The following is a 20,177-nucleotide window of genomic DNA, read 5'->3' on the forward strand; positions in this document are numbered from 1 at the left end:
TTTTTTTTTTTTTTTTTTTTTTTTTTTTTTTTTTTTTTTTTTTTTTTTTTTTTTGAACAAGAAGGATTCACGCTTAGCTTCTTTTATTACAATAAAGAAATTCGTGCCACGGATCGCCGATTTCCATAGATACTGATATAAATGATCCTAGCTAAGTTCTCGTGCAGCTGCTACGACAGCCTCTACTGTGATACCGAACTCCTTGTATATCTTTCCTGCCGGTGCACTCGCCCCGAATCGATCGATACCAATGGCCTTCCCTTTGCTTCCAACAATCTTGCCCCAACCAAATGTTGAACCGGCCTCAATGCTAACTCTAGCTGATACAGATTCTGGCAAGACACTTTCCTTGTAGGCATCTGACTGCTCATCAAAAAGCTCCCAAGAGACAAAGGAAACGACTCTAACAGCTTTTCCTTCCTTTCTGAGTTCGTCTCCTGCTTGGGCAGCGATCTCCAATTCCGAACCCGTTCCTATCAAGATAACATCTGGCTTGTTGCCTGAAGAGTTGTCGGAAATAATGTATCCACCCTTCTCGACTCCTTCGATTGACGTTCCGGGGAGTTGAGGCAACTTTTGTCGTGAAAGAGCCATAATAGAAGGCCTCTTCCTGTTTACAACTGCCACTTTGTAAGCCCCAGCAGTCTCATTACCATCTGCAGGCCTAAACATCAATATGTTGGGCATTGCTCTAAAGCTAGCCAGATGCTCTATTGGCTGATGGGTTGGACCGTCTTCTCCGAGCCCGATCGAATCGTGAGTCATGACATAGATGACACCAGCTTCAGACAAAGCAGAAATCCTCATAGCAGCTCTCATGTAGTCAGTGAAAACAAAGAATGTGGCACAGTATGGGATAAACCCGGGGCTGTGAAGGGCAATCCCATTGCATATGGCACCCATCCCGTGTTCCCTAACACCAAACCTTACGTTGCGTTCTTCTGGAGTGTTCTTTTGGAAATCGCCATACATTTTCAGAAGCGTCATGTTCGACGATGCCAAGTCAGCACTGCCACCAAGGAAACCAGGAAGAACCTTTGCAAGGGCATTAAGGCATTGCTGAGACAGATTTCTAGTGGCATCACCTGGACTCTCAGGTGTATATTTCTGCAAAGTTTCATTCAGGAAGGCCTTTAAGATATATACACTTTGAATGAAAATTTAGCACTAGGACAAGTTGATCTTAGATTCGAATAAAACGCCTATGTCGAGCACAACTTATTCAGATGCATCCATATTGTTCATTCCCAATTCGATGAAATTAAAAGTAATCAAATATGTGTATGCCGAACTCAATCGGAACTGACACGACTCACCGGAAGCGCATCTTCCCACCCTGCAGGCAGTTCACCAGTGATGATAGACTTCAACTCAGCCGCTTCCTCTGCGTACTTCTTCTCATATTCAGCAAACTTGGCATTCCATTCTGCTTCAAAATCTGCACCCTGAGGAATGTGACGACTCCAATGCCTGAAAATAATCGACAATGTTGATCCGTAACACTTACCATGTCGACTAATTAGAAATAAGAACAAGAGAGCTAATCATCCTTACTTCTGAACATCCTCAGGCACGTGGAAAGGTTCATATGGCCATCCAAGGTTGCTCCTAGTAGCCTCAACTTCTTTTGCACCAAGTGCACTACCATGCACACTATACGAATTAGCTTTGTTTGGAGATCCAAAACCAATGGTTGTCGTCACCTGAGAACAGAAAACTCGATCAAAGACACGGAAGTTAACATTAAGGATCCCAAGATTATGTTGAAATGAATAGAAATTAGAATTGTAACGGCCTAGGCCCACCACTAGCCGATATTGTCCTCTTTGGACATTCCCTTTTAGGCTTCCCCTCAAGGTTTTTAAAACGCGTCAGCTAGGGAGAGGTTTCCACACCCTTATAAAGGGTGTTTCGTTCTCCTCCCCAACCAATGTGGAATCTTACAAGAATACATGCTAGCTTTCCAAACAACTGAAAACAGTCTTTTAAGCGAGTTTTTTGGATCTAATTTCAAGCATAACAATCGAAAAATACAATACTATTGTATTGCTATATCTAAGTGCAGAAAAGATACTTTAATTTCAAAGACATGTGACATCCCAAACCTTGATCATTGTAGGCTTGTCTTTAACAGCTTTAGCTTCCTGAATCGCAGCACGAATCTCATCATAGCCAGTGTTTCCATTCTTCACCCAGATAACATGCCAACCAAGACCCTCGAAACGAGTGTCGACACTCTCGGTGAACGCAATCTCAGTATCTCCATCGATTGAAATGTGGTTGTCGTCGTAAAAAGCAATAAGCTTCCCTAATCCCCAATGACCAGCCAAAGAACAAGCCTCATTGGCAATTCCCTCCATTTGGCAACCATCCCCCAGTATAACATATCTGTATAACATATACACATACCTCTAAGCGAAAACAAAACAGGTGCTAATCATCAGCAAAATGGCAATTCTCTTACGTATAGTGGTCGACGATCTCGCTGTCGGGTTTGTTAAAACGAGCAGCCAAGTGTTTCTCTGCAAGGGCCAGACCAACGGCATTTGCAATTCCCTGTCCAAGGGGACCTGTACTCCATTAGAAAAACAGAATCATATCAAATTTTGTCTTGAACGATGGATCAATTGAGTTTCAAGACAAGAATCTTACCAGTTGTGACCTCAACACCGGGAGTCTCGAAGTTTTCGGGGTGTCCAGGGGTTCGGCTTCCCCATTGACGGAAGCTCTTCAAGTCTTCCTCCTGAAATCAAATTCATCAGATAGAAGCATTTGCTTAGTAAAGCCGGAAACTAAGCTAAATTCCAGAAGGATAAATCATTGATCACTCCTACAAAACCAGTCTAGATGATCATCAGACTAAAAGTAAGAAAGGTAATACAAGAGGCCCCAAATATCAAGAGAAATCAGAGAATCACACCCAGAAACTTAGAATTTCGGCCAATTCAAATAAGATATGCCTAAGAAAATGTAGATCAAAACCAAATGAAGCTGCAGAAATGAATAATGCTCAGGAAACCAACCCTGACACTGTCGTAGCCAGCAAGATGAAGCAGAGCATACTGCAACATACAACCATGTCCAGCGGACAAAACGAAACGGTCCCGATTGAACCAGTAAGGGTTCTTGGGGTTATACTTCATGACCTCATCGTAAAGAATATGACCCATCGGCGCACAGCCCATGGGCAAACCAGGGTGGCCGGAATTAGCTTTCTCAACCGCATCAATGGCCAAGAATCGGATAGTGTTGATGGACTTCTCAACGAGGGCAGTTTCGGCGGTGGTGCCCAATGTCTCGGCGACGGCAGCTCTAACGATCTGGCGGCGGTAGTGGGTGGTCCTGGGGCGGTGGGCGGAGCCGGAGACGCGCGGTGGCTTGGTGGCTTTGAGGCCGGAGAATGTGGGGATAGAGAGAGGAACTCGGTCGGATGAGGAATTGGAGCCATGGCGAGAGATTTCGCGGGACAAGAGGGCTTGAGAAAGGGTGAGAGAGGAAGTGGAAGCCATGGCTGTGGATTGGTGAAGGATTGAAGAAATGGACTGAGAATATCAGTTATATTTCGTGTGGAAATAGAGCTTCGTGCTTCTCTGGACTACACAAAAATGGAGGTAAGAGACGAGAGGTGGCCATCGGATTAGAACAATGGAGAATCTCAGCCGTTGGCTGTGGCTAGGATATCCGCAACCTTTCAAAATTCCCTCCACTATTTTGCAGGTTATAAAAAAAATGCATAGGAAAATCACCTTGGCTAATTGTGATTTATATTGTTTTCTTTCTCAACATATACCATCTCTTACAACAAAATTTATACTTTTCTTACGGCAAAATGATTTGAAAGGTTAGATTTTTGAATACAATTCATAACTACACAAAACTCATATCGAAAGGAATTAAAAGATTGCCTAAGAATCGACGAATAGTTGTTTGAACAACGAGTTACATTTACGTACCATCAGTGCTAATATTGCCATGTTTGGGACGATGAAAGAAATAACTAACTGATTAGTGACTATCCGAGCATAACTTAGCGATGATCGACATGTATTTCTTCTTTTGAGGGTTCTCGTGCATGAGAGTTGTTAATATATGTTAATATGATACAAATGAATCAATAAATAACATAACATATTGATGGCATATCTCATGAAAACAACCAAACTCGCCCAATAATTTAACCGAAGGCATCAAGTGATGGTAGTACCACGTTGATGGCCCGGGTACTTAGAACTCCGGTATGATTCCATTTGTTTCCTGAGAAATCTCGTAGGTAAGAAGAGATTCAAATTCCTTTGAGTTGGAAACTGAAGCTATGGCTACTATTGTTGCTGTAGAGATGCCTGGATGATAGATGTAAGAGATGGATGGATTCGGGCTGTTCTTAGCGAGCGAGCTACACTCCTTCCCTCAACGTATTCTTCTCCCAATGGCCACCTCGGTCGCACGTCGTACTGCATACAAAATTGAATACGTAGACTTGAGAAGGATCAAAAACCATAAAATAAAAGAAAGATGCTGTCATCATAAACTAGAATATTCATCAGGCCCTTTGAATAATTTTGGACAAAGTATTCTTTTGCTAAGCTCAGTAGCAAAACCCAAACATGTGATGGCTTCACTTGTTCCTATTTTAATCAAGGGGCAAAAGGGTTACAGTGAAGATTAGAACCATACCAAAGTATCTTCGGGTTCATCGGCTGGTGGTGGAGGATCAAATCTCCCAATGCGATAATGCTCGAGGCCAGTCCAAGCCACCATTACACCTTGGCCAACACAATTAAAAGTGAATGGTGTCCTAATACGCATACGATATGGTGTGCGAACTTATTTAAATAAGATTGCACCAGAAATGGTCAACAAAACCGTTGTATATTACGCAGGTCAAATATTGTGCACAAGAAAATCGGCTACTTTATTAAGGAAAGCTCTCTACATCTCCCATAAACACACCAACAAACATACTTGGAGCTTAAAATAAGTCATCAACATTAATAATTTTTAAACGATGGTCAACCTACATTTTTTTATGTCACATGTTCAGGTTTTAAACTTAGAGATCTTATATCTGTTGGAGAGGGGAACAAATGATTCTTTATAAGGGTGTGGAAACCACTTTCTAGCAGACAAGTTTTAAAAACTTTGAGGAGAAACCCGAAAGGAAAAACCCAAAAAGGACAATATCTGCCGGCGGTGAGCTTGAGTTGTTACATAAACTGTAAATTACTCTAATAGACATGAATTTATCCAAGTTGAGCAAAAGGAATAATACCATTATCAGTGCAGAGACTGGGAGGAGGGCAGACAAGCTGCAGGCCCTTCTTCCTGACAACCTCAGTAAGTTGAGACCTAACGTACTTATTTGATGCAACACCTCCTGAGACTACCTGCATAGGCAAAACACAAGATGAATTCCTCGTTTCAACAATGTGAACAGCTCACTGGCAAGAAAATGAAAATGTAAGATGCATTGGGAGTAATGCGAAGAAAGGGAATAAAAGATGTTGAGCAGCTCATTTTACCAAATGTTTTATGGATGGTTCAATCTTTAATGCCCATTCAATTGCTCGTTCACACCTTTCCTCTAGATGCCGTACTGCAACACGCTGCAATAAATTTAACACAAGGATCAATTGACGTAACGGTACAAGATTAGTCCATACAGACTGATGGATACCTGAAAAGAGGCAGCAATATCAGCCCTCACACTCCTGTCTTGGCTGCTTGCAGAAGAAAGAGGAATTTTTGCATCACTGCACACGGTATGTACATTCATCAAAGGACAGAAAAAAAACCTATTGCTCTTAAAAATGTCAAAGCAGAAACTTTCAACCCGTGAAAACTCTGTAATAAGCTTCTAAAACTCTGTAATAAGCTTCTCAGACAGGATAACCATCAGCCCAGTTCTTACCAATCTGACGAAACTGTAGTAATGGAAATAAACTATACAAACAAATGACCCAAGTGCTCAGATATTACATTGTGAAATTAATAGCATGGGTTAATATAACCGGGTAGATATATCAATACTTCAAATCTAATAGACATTTAAAACATCATGCCTTCAAAATAAATATTAACTATGTCGGGCCCTTTACATCAAAACTCTATTTGGATTTTCATTTTTTGTATAGATTTTGCCAAAACTCCAACAATATGGTTATTTGAAGCTCAAAGATGATATGTGATTCTTGCTGATGACATTGTTATTAGAAAGGATGAAGAAGTACATTCCAGATAAATACATACATGTTTCTGGATTCAATAGCCAGCCTGACTTGAGTCTTCAGCCCCGCATAAGAGAAGTTGCAATCTTTATGTTGCTTCATTGGAGTCTATAGAGAGAAATATTTGAAAACTTAATATACATACTTGCCAACACAGAAATATATGCTTACTAATCGTTTCTCATGTCTATGCACTACCAATAAAATAAGGATATGCAAATGCAATGACAAACAACACGTTGAATTGGAAAAATTACTGAGAACTTAATTGATTCTGGATCCCCCTCTCTGGCAAGCTCCTCTATAGCCGGCCCACCACTCTTCCTAAGATCAAGACCAAGCCATTTGGCAGTCTTGTCATATGCCTCCCCAATCGCATCGTCTATTGTTGTTCCAAGTTGTATGTATTGGCCAAGATCTTGGGCGAGAACAAGTAAGTTGTGTCCCCCTAGAATGGATAGACATTAATTTTCTATTCTTTAAAGTCCTTATCAAAAGCTCGAAAAATCATCTTGAGTCATCTTAATAACACCTCCTAGAAGACCGAATACTTTACTCCACAATGAGCAGAATAAACCAGACAAACTTTACCTCTACAGTCATGAAAAAGATGCAGTGTTCGTTCTCTCCATCACAGTTGATTAAAAATGTAGTAGTTTGTAATACTTTTCCCCTTATGCATCGCACTCATGAAATACCAATTCTATTCATGAAACTGAAGTTCAACCCACTTCATTGCTCAAAATTTATTGAAACAGTTCAAATAATGTACTTACAATTAATGAGATAGCAATGACAGCGCTCGACCATTTAAATATAATGCTATCAATAAAAAGAACTGAACCTAATTGTTAACGACTTTAGAAGTTTTACCTCCTGCATAGCATTTCGTAATTGGATTTGAGATGCATCAAATTATAAAAGACCCTAAAATTTTGAAACAAAAAGTTGGAAAATATCAAGCAATTTAAAAATACATTAATCCACAAATTTGCACTCTCTATCTCTTCTGTTTTTACACATCTAGACACGGGAAATGAAAATACAATTTGCATGTATGTAAGGAAAATGAGGGAAGGATGAAAAATAAATGTGAATGGAGAATGTATAGGAGAGTACAAAGTCTTACCAGAAATGAGCAGTGCCATGAAAGGAAATTGCAACTCCCGTTCAACTAATCTACAGAGGAAAGAAGAATGTTTTAATCAGAAAGTATCCCGCCAGGAAGTACAAACCAAACCAAACCAAACCAAACCAAAAATTCATCCTCTGACAGTAAACAAATTAACAAATATGAGCCAACCCAGGTCTAATTTGCATTGATAATTTGATATGCATACCTAGCCACCAGAGCATGAGCCTCCATGTGATGCACCCCAACAATTGGTAGACTAAAGCTACCAGCAATTTTCCGGGCCTTCTGCACACCAACTGCATTTCAATTGCATGGAGAATAAGTCCTAAGAATCTCCAAATAAAGATAAATCTTCACTTGTATAATTAAAGATAGAAAGAAGCTGAACTGATTCCGTACGTCTATGTTATGATTAGTGAGTAGTGATTCGTTCCATGGCTACTAGCCTAAGAACCATATTCGTGTGAACATAAGCATTGATACATATATCTTACATATTTGTTTAACAGTGCTAATAAAGAGATAAAACAGATGGGTTTGCAACAGCACAAAGCAGACAGATAACTTAGGCTTAAATCCTAAGGGGGAATCCTGCAAAATTACCACGGAGGCAGAGGCTCAAACCAGGGCCAATGGTTACAGCAACTGCAGATAAATCCCTTTCTGTTAAGTTAGCCTTTTCCATTGTTTCCTGCACCACCTGTAGTTGACAGACAAAAAGGAATTGAAACCTACGTGAGAGTAAATAAAGAAGATATGGAAATTCATCATTTAGTATGCCTTGCAATCATGACCTTATCAATCGCTTGTGCATGCGCTTCTTCTGCCATTTTAGGAGCAACACCTCCATAACGAGCAAGCAGCTCTGCCTTGATGAGGCAAGGATAAATTTAGACAAAAATGTACTGCAAGAAATAACTAAATAACTCTAAATAGACAAAAATTTATCAACATGTTTGACTAACAAATTCGAAACTCGTTCCAAGTATAATGAAACCTAACATTACAAATGTGCAAAAACTCCTGGGAAAAAGGGAAATTCATTGATATTAACTTAAAGATAAATACCTGAGAAACTATAACTTGGCTAAGAATTTCGCCATTTCCCTTTACCTAAAACCATCAATAAAAACCAGAATTCACATATACAACAGTCAAAAGCACTCGCTCGAAAACACGCGAAGTAAAGCAAGGTCTATAGCTTACAATGGCAGCCGCGGTATCATCGCAGCTCGTTTCGATGCCGAGAACAATCAAATCGTCTTGCGGCCTTGAAATTTGAGTGTGGATTCCAGCAGAGCTAGTCATTTTCAAAGCAGAAAATCGGGCAGCTGAAGCATTTGATGATATACCTGGTCGAATCCCATTGATTCGTAGTAGCTTGTGGAAGTTCAATGATTTCAAAGTATTAAGCGCGTAAGGAAGTGAAGGTTTTGGGATAAGGTTTAAGCGGGAAAGTGATGAGGAAAACGCCATTCCCGCGGAGCAGCAGCGCTTCTGAAAGTCCGGAAGGTCGAAGGAGACGAATATATTGATTTTTATTTTTCGATTTTTAAATATCAAAATTATAAATGGAGCGTTTAATTTTTTTTTAAAAATTTTAATTCCTAATTATAAATGGTGGATTAATTTTAGACCTTAAACTTTAAAACAATTATATTTTAATTAATTAACTTAATAAAAAGTAAATGTTTAATCATTTATATATTATTTTTTTTCCTCGAAAATATTAATATACCTATAATTACAACAATAAAAAAAATTAAATAAATTTAAGGGTTTTTTTTTTAATTTAACTAATTTTTTAGCATAATTAAATGAATTAAAAATTACACCAATTATTTTGGGATACTAATTAAAATTTTATGGCGCGTTATGAATGGAAAGAGAATTTTTAGAAGACTTGAAAAGAAGACATAGTGGAAAGACGAAATTACCCTTCATCGATGCCTTTTTCTTTTCCTTTTCTTTACCAAGCTGAAGGGCACAGAAAGGGAGAGCTTTCTTCGCGCGCGGTTCCCCCGTTTCAGGTTCTTCACATTTTCGTCAACTTTCCGGCGACATCCCGATCACTGCAAGCTCCGTAAGGCTCTCTTTCTTTACTCTTTAGATGTCGAAATTCTTATGGTTTATCGCTGCATGGATTTGCTTTTGATTTTTAGTTTGTCTTTTTTGATGTGTTTGATTCAACGTAGCTGATTTCAAGAGTCTGTTGAGATTTAGGGTTTTAAAGTGGATGGAAATGTTGAATTTTGTTCTTTTGTTCTCTGTTCTCGTTCTTGTGTTCTGCGGGGCTAATGAATTAGTTAGAAATTTGGTATGCCGAAGATTAGTGGTAATGCTAATTTTGGGTTGGTTTGTGTATGATTGATTGGGAACCGGAAATTTTGGCTCAACAGATGATATTTAGAGGTCAAACTATCCAATTAAGAGAAATATTCGTTGAGATTTATTTTACCTGTGGGGATCTACACTATTATTCACAAGATCAGTGAAGATGTTTATGCGACATTTATACTTTAAAAAGAAGTTCTATACTGGAAATGTATTGAGATAAGAGGCTTTGGGAGCTGATTAAGGCACCGAGACGATCCAGAAATTGTGCTAACTCCTTCACCACTGCCCCGGCTAATTCTCTCCACATGCGAAGGAAAATTGTGGGATAGATGATCAAGCTATTATTTTCTGTGTTAGAATTTATGTAGTATTTAATAGTCTAGGGGATATCACTGGAGTTATTATGGTTAAGCGTATTATGAGATCCCACATCGGTTGTGGAGGAGAATGAAGCATTATTTATAAGGGTTGTGGAAACATCTCCCTAGTAGACACGTTTTAAAAACCGCGTGGGAAAACCTAAAAGGGAAAGCCCAAAAAAGACCATATCTACTAGTGGTGGGCTTGAGTTGTTACAAATGGTATCAGAGCCAAACATTGGGCGATGTGCCAACAAGGAGGTTGAGCCATGAAGGGGGATAGACACGAGGCGGTGTACCAACAAGGACGCTGGGTCCCGAAGGGGGGTGGATTGGGGGTTCCCACATTGATTGGAGAAGAGAACGAGTGCCAGCGGGGATGCTGGGTCCCAAAGGGGGTGGATTGTGAGATCCCACATCGGTTGGGGAGGAGAACGAAACATTCTTTATAAGGTTGTGGAAACCTCTCCCTCGTAGATGCGTTTTAAAAACCTTGAGGGGAAGCTCGAAAGGGAAAGTCCAAAGAGGACAATATCTGTTAGCAGTGGGCTTGAGCTGTTACACGTATTGAGGCTAATGTGTAAAGGAATTAACGATGCTTTTTGTTGCGTTTGACATTTTTCCTTGACATGAAATAAAACCCCTTTTCACCTCTAATCAGCAGGCTTTATTTTAAAATTTTTCATTATGTGTAATGTTACCCACCGACTCGATAGCTTAATGAAGAAAATTTAGTTGGAGAAATATGCTCTAATATACTGTTTATTCTGGAACTCAGCATAAATTGCATCCAGATTCTCACATATAGTTCAAGAATTGATTCCTCTTTTTCCTGATAAATTGAGTTCTCTGCTCCTGTTTGTAGGTGGAAGCTTATGGTGTTTGCCAGGGTACCTTAATGATGCCAATTTTATAGGTAGGTCGATCATGCCATTCTTTTCTTTCCAATATTTATGCTAGTTTTCTTATTCTGTAAAAAGATAAATCAGCCGGTTGGAGGTGGCTGAGAGAGTTGCTTTATGACGTGCTATCGGTCGCTAACATTGATAAAAATCTCATGGTACAGTAAGCATATAAAGCGGTGGTTTACTGATGGACTTGGCAGCTTATGAAATCTTAATGTATGGTTTAGTTTATGCATGCATAACCTCTAGACGGCATTGTTTTTTAACCATCTTCTGGAAGGAATAAAATATTCGTATTTCTTGCTTGAAGTACGTTCGCAAATGTGTGGATACACTCTGTAACAGTCAAAGTTCACCGCTAGCCGATATTATCCTCTTTGGGCTTTCCTTTTCGGGCTTCCCCTCAAGGTTTTTAAAACGCGTTTGTTAAGGAGGGGTTTCTTTCGCTTCCCCTCAAAGTTTTTAAAACGCGTTTGCTAGGGAGAGGTTTCTACACCCTTATAAAGAATGTTTGGTTCTCCTCCCCAACCAATGTAGGATCTCACAATCCACCCCCTTCGGGGCTCAGATAGGGAGAGAGGAACGAGTGCCAGCGGGGACGCTGGGCCCCGAAGGGGGTGATTGTGAGATCCCACATTGGTTGAGGAGGAGAACGAAACATTCTTTATAAGGTTGTGGAAACCTCTCCCTAGCCGACGCATTTTAAAAACCTTGAGGGAAAGTCCAAAGAGGACAATATATGCTAGCGGTAGGCTTGGGCTGTTACACACTATTTTATCTACACCTCCGAGAAACATAAGCATTCTTGTGTTCATTATACCTGGACCTCCCTGTTATATGAAGGAAGTTCATTGTATTTCCATCTTCAGACGTCTCTGATATAATTCCTCCCATTTTCAGAAGTAACTATGCTATTGACTGGAGCAAAAGATAACCAACTCCGTGAGAGCAATAGCCAGAAGGTTCACCCACAACCCATGGAAGAGGCCATGAACCAGAAACCCGAAGCTGTGGAAGGTCTTATATCAAACCTTTTTGTTAACATTTCTTCCCTTAAGTCTGCTTATATCCAGCTCCAAGGTGCTCATACACCATATGATCCTGAAAAAATTCAAGTTGCTGATAAACTTGTAATTTCTGAGCTGAAGAAACTATCCGAGATCAAACACCTTTATCGCGAAAACAACCCCAAACCGGTATGTGTTTCACCACAGGACTCGCGCTTAGCTGCAGAGATCCAAGAACAACAAAGCCTTCTGAAAACCTATGAGGTTATGGTCAAGAAATTTCAGTCCGAAATTCAGAACAAAGATTCTGAGATTCTTCAGTTACAGCATCAGATTGAGGAGGCAAACCAGAAGAAGGTAAAACTGGAAAAGAACCTCAAACTTCGAGGGCTATCAATGAAAGAATCACAAGGTTCTGTAGATGAAAATGGAGATTTTCCTGTGGACTTGACACCTGATTTGTTTATATCAGCCGTGGAAGGCGCTTTTAAGGCCATTCACGATTTTTCAAAGCCTTTGATTAACATGATGAAAGCAGCTGGCTGGGACCTCGACGCTGCTGCTAACTCGGTTGAATCCAACGTCGTATACTCAAAAAGAGCTCACAAGAAATATGCATTTGAGTCCCACATATGCCAGAGAATGTTTTGTGGCTTTCAACATGAAAGTTTCTCAATCAAAGTGGACAATCATGCACTCACCAAAGAGGATTTCTTCCGGCAATTTCTTTCATTGAAGGACATGGATCCATTAGACATGCTTGGCCAAAATCCAGACTCCATTTTTGGTCAATTTTGCAGGACCAAGTATCTACTAGTGGTCCATTCTAAGATGGAGGCCTCATTCTTTGGAAATTTAGATCAAAGAAACCATGTGGTAGGGGGTGGACATCCAAGAACCCCTTTCTATCAGGTTTTTCTTAAACTGGCAAAGGCCATCTGGCTCCTGCACAGCTTGGCTTATTCTTTTGATCCAACTGTGAAGGTATTCCAGGTTAAAAGAGGGAATGAATTCTCCGAGGTGTATATGGATAGCGTGGTGAAAAATTTGATCGTAGGCGAGAACGACCCAAAACCAAAAGTTGGCTTGATGGTGATGCCAGGTTTCCTGATCGGAGGAACGATAATTCAGAGTCGAGTTTATCTCTCGGGCGTCAGGGTTGCTGAATAAACAAACAAACATGTCGAGAAGGTTGTGCATCGATCCGAAAAGAATGTAGGCCTTTATGTATTTGTTTAATACAGGTTTTATCTGTTTGTTGTAATATATAGAGCTGTTATTTTGCTGTTCTGCTGTTTGTTGGGTTATCTGGTGAAAGAACTGTTTACGCCTTGCCCTTCTCCATCAAGGTGTCTACGCCTGCTTGCACGATGTAATGTATTCATGTTTCAAAAAGCAGGAAGTTAAATTTTACTTGGCCAAAATTTTGTCAAGCTGTCGTCTAAAAATCTCTCAAATACATTTTTTTTTTTCAATTAAAAAAAATTATGAGTTTTTTTAACTATTAATTTATGGTAATAAAGAAAATAATCTAAATTATACTTTAAAACTAGACCAGTCATATGTCTTTCGTTATATTCCGTTGATGTCTAGTTAGTTAGGATACTCAACTATCATCTGAGAGATCCGAAATTAATTTCCGACAATGGAATCATTTTATTTTTTATTTCTTATCACAACGCTATTTTGGGTTGCGAGGAAATTTTTATAATATTCAACTTCCCAACAATGTCGCTTTGTTTAAAATATTGAATGTCGCTTTGTTTAAAATATTGAATGTCGTTTTTTTTTTAATTTATGAATAACATCAAGATTAAATTACAAGTTTGATTTAATAGGATAATAATATTAAATTTAAATTTAAATTTTATGTGGTAAATTCTAAAATATATTTATATATATATTAGAAATTAAATTTATAATTTTAAAATTTTAAAAATAAAATTGAAAGTATAAAAGTAATTAAAAAAAACAAAATATAACAAAAATAAATAAGTTGGAATATCAAATGATAAATGCAACGTGGGGAGCAGGTGCATTCCATTCGGCCCCTCCACGTCAGCAATCTTATCTCATAAAATGCAGAGCTTTGGTCAGCATCACGGTCAAGTTATTCCCATTCGCCGCAGCGCCGACCTCCTCCACGCCATCCGAACAACTCCGATGGTTAGCCACGGCGGCGCTAATCCACACCCGAGCATCTTCCGCCGTATACTTCTCTCCAACCAACATCCCGGCTAGCCGCCAGGCGGCCTCCACGTAGCGCGTACGCTCAAAGCGACGTCGTTTTAAGTTTCTTATTTCGGTTCTGGCTTCCCTAACTCCAGCCGGGCCAATCGAACCGGGTTCATCTAAGGGAAGGGCATTTTGGTAGTTGTAGCTGAGAAATAAAAGAATTTCTGTAAATATATAAAATAAAAAATAAAAAATCATTTTAGCAACCACTTTTTTTAGTTGCTTGTGAGTTACGTTACGACAATTCGTCGGTGTCGCTCTGTATATACAAGTCAAAGAAAACGATGGAAATGCGAAAATTTTATTTGTGATGCGACAAAACTAACGACAAGTCGTAAAGTTAGTATAGGTAGGCCGAAGGGTAAAAATGTACTTTGAGAAAACGGGCCCACCAAAACTTTATCATTTATACCAATATTTATATTTACTTTGAAAACTTTATTATTTATATATATTTTTGTTTCAGATGTTTTCTATTTATTAAAGAACGATAACGACTAAAAAATGTTAATTTTAAATTTTCCAATTATTCTTTTTTAGTATTTTTTTTTTAATTATTATTATTCCTTGAACCTTTCTTTATTCTTTTAATCCAAATCAATACAAAAAAATTTAAAAAAAATTAAAAACAACGGTTAGTTAAATTTTCTATTATATAAACATATCATCATAGGTACACCAAATCGGGTGTCTTTCAAATAACCATTTATATCAAAGGAATAGTGTGAATAGTTGCAAGCAGAAAAGTTAGGACTCAAGACAAGACAAGCGTCGCCCAAGTGCCAAGTTGAGCACAACGCACGTCCTTATGAGAGAATGACCTTGTTGCGGAGAGACAGCCAAGGTTGAGTAGGTGTGCTCTAAGGTGTGAGCACACGTGTATTCCTTAAGCCACCACCTCGTGTCTAAAGTGGGTAGTTTCACAAGAGTTGGCAAGACTAGAGATAATATGAAGGCAGCAATCGCCACAAGTGTAGTGCCAATACCATATTAATGCTTAAAATAATACGTCACTTACATTGAATAGGTAGATACTTCAATGTATCTATCTCGTCTAAACCTAATTTTCAGTCAAATTAATTTTGACATCTACTGTGTTGGTATATGATATGATGTATTAGTAGTTGTCTAAGTAATTAATTTGGCATAAAATGTACGACAAAAATTAATTATATTGTACTATCCTCCGATCATATCTTCAACTTTACGATTGCATTTTAAAAACGTGACAAATATTATGATAATAACTTTATAATAAAAAATATAAACCATTTGAAAATTATTAGTCAATTGTACTCTATTTAATAATTTTTTTATTTTTTTAATTTGTTAAAATCAAGCTTATAAACAATATCACACTAATAATTTTATTGTTTTATTATTTATTAAAAAAAACAAAGCAAAGAAAACAAATAGTTTTAAAACTTAATTTTGTTTTTTTAATTTTAATTTAGAATTTAAATATGATTTTAAATAAGAAGAAAAAACTTAAAAGCAAAAGAGCTTTACAATGGGCTTACGAAAAAAATATTTTTTTTTTCAAAATAATAATAATAATAATGGAGGAATTTCTAGTAAACTTTGTTTGGAACATAAAATCTAAAATTTAAATGATTTTATGCCAAATTTTCACATTAAAAATTTTATAAATTAACACTTTTTTTTTTATTATTTACCTTCTAAATTTTCAAACACTACAAAAAAAATAATAATAATTAATAATTAATAAATATATATGAAAAATTTTGAGAATTAATATGATTGGTTGAAATTTTGTATTTTCAATCCAAATTTAGAATCGATTGACAACGCTACAAAAACATGTTATTTTGCTATATTTCATTACGATTTAAATATAATTTAAACGACGTATAGTTCTAAAACAATTCAAGCTCGTTTTTAAATTAAAAAATATAGACAGTATAATATTATCCATTTTGAGTACAAGTTCTTATGGCTTTTCTTTCTCCCACTCGTATCTCGAGATAATGGTTGGAGATATGGTATGGTTGGTACGATGTAATTTTCATAATTTTTATTTATTTTGTTCCTTAGAAGTCGTAAAAAATGGTCCATAAATAGCAACTTTAATTCTATCAGGTAGGCTGGAATAATTTGGTGCTATCTTATAATAATGGACACAAGCTTATCTTTCTCCCAAAAATGAAATAATGGCCTAACTGCTTCTTTAGCCATCACATGCATTAGTTTATCCTAATTTCGCCCTTTTCAATCCTCATTAATTGATGTCATGTGAGTGTGTTTATTTATTTTAACATTAAAATAAAGTTAAATCTTTTTTTATTTTTCTTTTAAATGAGTCCCAATTTCAAGTACAGTTTTATACTTTGCGTGTTTATATAACCCGATAACCTGAATAATTTTAATCGGTTTAAGTTCGATTGAATTTTGAAAAATAATAAAAAAATTGATTCAGTTTACGAGTTCGATCGTTTTTTTTGTCAAGTCAGTCCGAATAGCTTGAAATAGGGTTCTCAGCTAAAACCCTACGTTATTTTTAAGATTGTTACAAAAATTAAGAAGATTTAACGTTGGTAACAAATATCAGTAATGAGTTGTGACTTGTAAATGTTTGATATTTGAATTTTATGATGTAACATATGGTATGAATAAGTATCATTTTTTTAAAATTATTTATAGTAATGAGTCGGGGTCTTGCAAGTCATCGACATGATCGATGCAAAAGAATCCTAATTTGACCAACTAAGAAGTAAAAGTCGAAGATTTAATTTGTGCCTTCGGTAGGGAACGAGATGGGAATGGGAAACGAATCACTACTCCGTCTTCAACACCAAACCCGTCCCGAACAATTTATTTTTAATATTAAATACGAGACTGTATCAGTTGAAATGTCATCCGTAGAAAAATAAACCCATATTTTAAAATATTTTTATTTGAAATTTCTTAATTATACTAAAATTTCCAAATAAAGCATTAAATTCAATCTATTAGTGTTTCAAATTTGTATACTTAACAAGTCAATGTAACTATAATTTCTTTGACTTTTAAGGAAAAAATATTACAAAAATGAAATAAAACAAAATATTTCAAATCGATTGAAATAATAAAAAAAACTAAAACAAAAGTTATTCAAATTCAATTTTAAATACAAATAAATTAAAAAAATTACCTAAAAACCAATCTACAATTTTTTTTTAATTTTATTTAAATAAAATTAAAATTTTCAATTAGGACTGAACCAAAAGTACTAACCTATACCTATCTATAAATCAATGCACTCAAACTCATCAACAAAATAAAACTAAACTAATTATTAATACATTTAATTTAAATTTCATTTTCAATATTAAATTTTTCATTTTTTCTCAGTCGAACGACTCTAGGTACTGAAATCAATACTCGTTAAAAAATCTTTAAAAAATTCAAATAAATTAACGCCGATTTTTTAGATTCGAGACGTACCCATTACCAGATACTCGAGGCCCCTAGTATTATATTTCCAATAAACCTCTTTTAATTTCCTATGGATCTATATCTATTAACCTACCCAAGCTAAAGAAAGCAATACAAAAGCATGATTGAATATTCCTCCTTTTTTTTAATTATTATTATTATTAAACTAATAAAAAAATAAATTTATTATTTTTGGCTAAAAAAGTCTTTGCCATTGACAACTCGTCATAAAGGCTGCAATTTCCATGCATGCAACACACGAAGAGTAATTCAATTACAACTGAAAAAATATATATATATATATATTTTAATTATTATTATTATTATATTTTAAAATTTTTATAATATAATAATAGTTTAATAAGGTAAAATAATCATTTGTTTATTTAAATATTTTAATACTGTCATAATTAAAATATTTTAATAATATAATTAAAGTAAATTAATTATAAATATAAAGCAATTAAGCAAGTTGAAACCACTAGCCACAACTTCAATTCCCATCGAAATGTCAAATCAAATGATAGGGATATAATAAAACCAGCTCTACAGCAGCCAATAAATATACTCTATTTAACTATAAAATATATCATTTTTTAAACACAATATTTTTATAATTATTATTATTTTAACTTTTAAACCTTCTGGGCTTAGTCCTTAATTAACTATAAACAATATTTTATAAATTATTTATTATTTGATAAATGATTTTTGATTCGTTAAATCCGATTTTCTCATCCGTTGCTTCATCTTAATATCTAATTTTTTTAAACGACTATTTTAACCACTGAAACTTACTTCAGATAACGTACGTGACATCTCGTACACGTGATTGCATATTACTAAGATATATGACTTTTTTTAAAATGTGGCAAACTCGAACCTGGATCGGGTCTAAATGAGTAATGAATAAGGAGGAAAGCGACAAAATTAATTTATAATTAAAATAATTTAAAATTACTTACTTTATTTGTCTCTGTTTTTCTATTAAAAGGGAATCCAAAGCTCCAAAAATCCCACAGCTAAAGAAAAATGGCAGTGATTCATAGCCGTTGGATCCTTATTGTTCTTGTTGTTCTTAATTTTCCGGCCGCCATTTTTAGTTATTCCGAAAAGGAATTAAAAAATTGGTGTAGCCAAACACCATATCCAGCTCCATGCGAGCAATTTATCAAAGCCAAAGCCACCGCCAAACATTCCCCAATCGCCACTAAATCCCATTTCCTTAAACTCTTGGTCGAAACGGCACTCGACGGCGCCGTTTCGGCCCAAAAAACCGCGCTGTCTCTTGGCCCAAAATGCCACAATGGCCGAGAAAAATCAGCATTGACCGACTGCGTTGACCTTTACAATCAAATCATCTCCCGCCTCAACCGCTCCGCCGACCGCTGCTCCTCCGTCGACGCCCAGACTTGGCTCAGCGCCTCCCTCACCGCCCTCGACACCTGCCGGAACAGCCTCCAGGAGCTCGGGGTTTCGGCCTTCGGCTACCCTTTGACGAGCAATAATGTTTCCAAGCTCATTAGCGATGGGTTGTCTGTGAATAAGCCGGCGTCACCCCAGGGGTTTGAGCCAACCATGGCGGAGGGGTTTCCGACGTGGGTTAGGCCCGGTGACCGGAAACTGCTGCAGTCGGGGTCTCCGAGTGCGGATGTGGTGGTGGCGAAGGACGGGTCTGGGAATTTTAAGACCGTGAAGGAGGCGGTCGCCGCCGCGAAAGGCGGCGGGAGATTTGTAATATATGTGAAGGCGGGGGTTTATAGTGAAAACCTTGAGATTAATGCTAAGAATGTCATGTTGATCGGCGACGGAATCGGAAAAACTGTCATCACCGGAAGTAGAAGTGTCGGCGGCGGTTTCACCACGTTTAGATCCGCCACCGTTGGTAAGTCTCTATCTCTCCTTATAAATATTTTTATAAAGTTATTAAATTAAGAAAAATATTTAAAAAATTGGAATTTAATTGAAAAACGAGTTTAATTAATTAAATAATAGAATAAATGTGAGAATATTTAATTTTTTTTCTCATAATAATTAAAAAAAAAAGATTAAATGTACCTAAAGCCTTTGATAAAGTCACGTAAGCTGACTTTATTCATTAATTACAATGTCAATTTATTGCTAATTTATTATAATTTAACGTTAATCGGCGACCAATAGAAAATCAAGAAACCTATTTTGGGTAAATTGGTAAATTTGCTGACTAATTTACTTGCTAATTAATAATAAAGTTGAATTATCCCTATAATATAATTAATTTTGGTTGAATTAAATGAACTCTTGTGACTTTAATCCCTATATTTAATGGTAATTAATAATTAAGTCAAATAACATAGTACTTTTAGTTTAAAAATAAACAAATAAAGCCTACAAAGTCTCTATTTTTAGTACTATTTTTCTACCTTATATTATTAACAATGGAAAATTAAAAATTTATAATATGATTTAATTTTATTTGTTGTTACTCAAATAATTGAATAATATGTAGCAAAAAATAATGCTTTTTTTTTTTTTTTTTTTTTTTTTTTTTTTTTTTTGGG

General features: G+C 36.4%; 5 protein-coding genes across 7 annotated transcripts in view; 2 read left to right on the forward strand and 3 right to left on the reverse strand.

Moving 5' to 3' along the window:
- Positions 1–8,228, reverse strand: part of LOC111432098 (3-phosphoshikimate 1-carboxyvinyltransferase 2) — a 15,746-nt gene extending 7,518 nt beyond the window's left edge. The window contains exons 1-2 of the mRNA XM_023068894.1: positions 8,223–8,228; positions 6,872–6,876 (exon numbers count right to left, since the gene is read on the reverse strand). Coding sequence (XP_022924662.1) covers positions 6,872–6,873 — 2 coding nt within the window. The 5' untranslated portion in view covers positions 6,874–6,876; positions 8,223–8,228. The remainder of the gene's footprint in view (positions 1–6,871; positions 6,877–8,222) is intronic.
- On the reverse strand, positions 50–3,635 carry LOC111432097 (transketolase, chloroplastic). Its single transcript, XM_023068893.1, has 7 exons — positions 3,024–3,635; positions 2,653–2,743; positions 2,465–2,570; positions 2,106–2,388; positions 1,555–1,703; positions 1,317–1,470; positions 50–1,107 (listed from the first exon to the last, which is right to left on the reverse strand). Exons 1-7 carry the CDS (start codon positions 3,507–3,509, stop codon positions 148–150), a joined length of 2,229 nt encoding a protein of 742 aa, XP_022924661.1. The 5' UTR covers positions 3,510–3,635; the 3' UTR covers positions 50–147.
- Positions 4,010–8,877, reverse strand: LOC111432100 (probable tRNA N6-adenosine threonylcarbamoyltransferase, mitochondrial). Its single transcript, XM_023068897.1, has 13 exons — positions 8,566–8,877; positions 8,428–8,472; positions 8,154–8,228; positions 7,963–8,059; positions 7,565–7,655; positions 7,354–7,403; positions 6,482–6,672; positions 6,247–6,332; positions 5,675–5,750; positions 5,520–5,603; positions 5,270–5,384; positions 4,675–4,763; positions 4,010–4,451 (listed from the first exon to the last, which is right to left on the reverse strand). Exons 1-13 carry the CDS (start codon positions 8,833–8,835, stop codon positions 4,320–4,322), a joined length of 1,401 nt encoding a protein of 466 aa, XP_022924665.1. The 5' UTR covers positions 8,836–8,877; the 3' UTR covers positions 4,010–4,319.
- Positions 8,878–9,323: 446 nt separating this feature from the next.
- Positions 9,324–13,391, forward strand: LOC111432101 (protein GRAVITROPIC IN THE LIGHT 1-like). 3 transcript variants are annotated; one of them, XM_023068899.1, is made up of 4 exons: positions 9,333–9,442; positions 10,921–10,971; positions 11,122–11,176; positions 11,861–13,391. In XM_023068899.1, exon 4 carries the CDS (start codon positions 11,869–11,871, stop codon positions 13,135–13,137), a length of 1,269 nt encoding a protein of 422 aa, XP_022924667.1. In that variant the 5' UTR covers positions 9,333–9,442; positions 10,921–10,971; positions 11,122–11,176; positions 11,861–11,868; the 3' UTR covers positions 13,138–13,391. The 3 variants fall into 3 exon arrangements, with proteins under 3 accessions (XP_022924666.1, XP_022924667.1, XP_022924668.1); XM_023068898.1 differs by lacking the exon at positions 11,122–11,176 and having other exon boundaries at positions 9,324–9,442; XM_023068900.1 differs by lacking the exons at positions 10,921–10,971; positions 11,122–11,176.
- Positions 13,392–18,638: 5,247 nt separating this feature from the next.
- LOC111432099 (pectinesterase 2-like) overlaps positions 18,639–20,177 on the forward strand; it is a 3,779-nt gene continuing 2,240 nt past the window's right edge. The window contains exon 1 of the mRNA XM_023068896.1: positions 18,639–19,522. Coding sequence (XP_022924664.1) covers positions 18,670–19,522 — 853 coding nt within the window. The 5' untranslated portion in view covers positions 18,639–18,669. The remainder of the gene's footprint in view (positions 19,523–20,177) is intronic.

Source organism: Cucurbita moschata, unplaced genomic scaffold (genome assembly GCF_002738365.1).
Source record: "Cucurbita moschata cultivar Rifu unplaced genomic scaffold, Cmos_1.0 Cmo_Scf00037, whole genome shotgun sequence".
NCBI classification, from domain to species: domain Eukaryota; kingdom Viridiplantae; phylum Streptophyta; class Magnoliopsida; order Cucurbitales; family Cucurbitaceae; genus Cucurbita; species Cucurbita moschata.

What these genes read in the sequence shown, in the direction of transcription:
- LOC111432100 (XM_023068897.1), bottom strand. Translation starts at nt 8,835, where the DNA reads ATGGCGTTTTCCTCATCACTTTCCCGCTTAAACCTTATCCCAAAACCT. An exon ending in ATGATACCGCGGCTGCCATT is followed by an intron (nt 8,473 to 8,565) that starts GTAAGCTATAGA and finishes TGATGGTTTTAG; the next exon opens with GTAAAGGGAAATGGCGAAAT. An exon ending in CAGAATCAATTAAGTTCTCA is followed by an intron (nt 6,333 to 6,481) that starts GTAATTTTTCCA and finishes TTCTCTCTATAG; the next exon opens with ACTCCAATGAAGCAACATAA.
- LOC111432101 (XM_023068898.1), top strand. Translation starts at nt 11,869, where the DNA reads ATGCTATTGACTGGAGCAAAAGATAACCAACTCCGTGAGAGCAATAGC.
- LOC111432097 (XM_023068893.1), bottom strand. Translation starts at nt 3,509, where the DNA reads ATGGCTTCCACTTCCTCTCTCACCCTTTCTCAAGCCCTCTTGTCCCGC. An exon ending in GAGATCGTCGACCACTATAC is followed by an intron (nt 2,389 to 2,464) that starts GTAAGAGAATTG and finishes TATGTTATACAG; the next exon opens with ATATGTTATACTGGGGGATG. An exon ending in GTGCCTGAGGATGTTCAGAA is followed by an intron (nt 1,471 to 1,554) that starts GTAAGGATGATT and finishes GATTATTTTCAG; the next exon opens with GCATTGGAGTCGTCACATTC.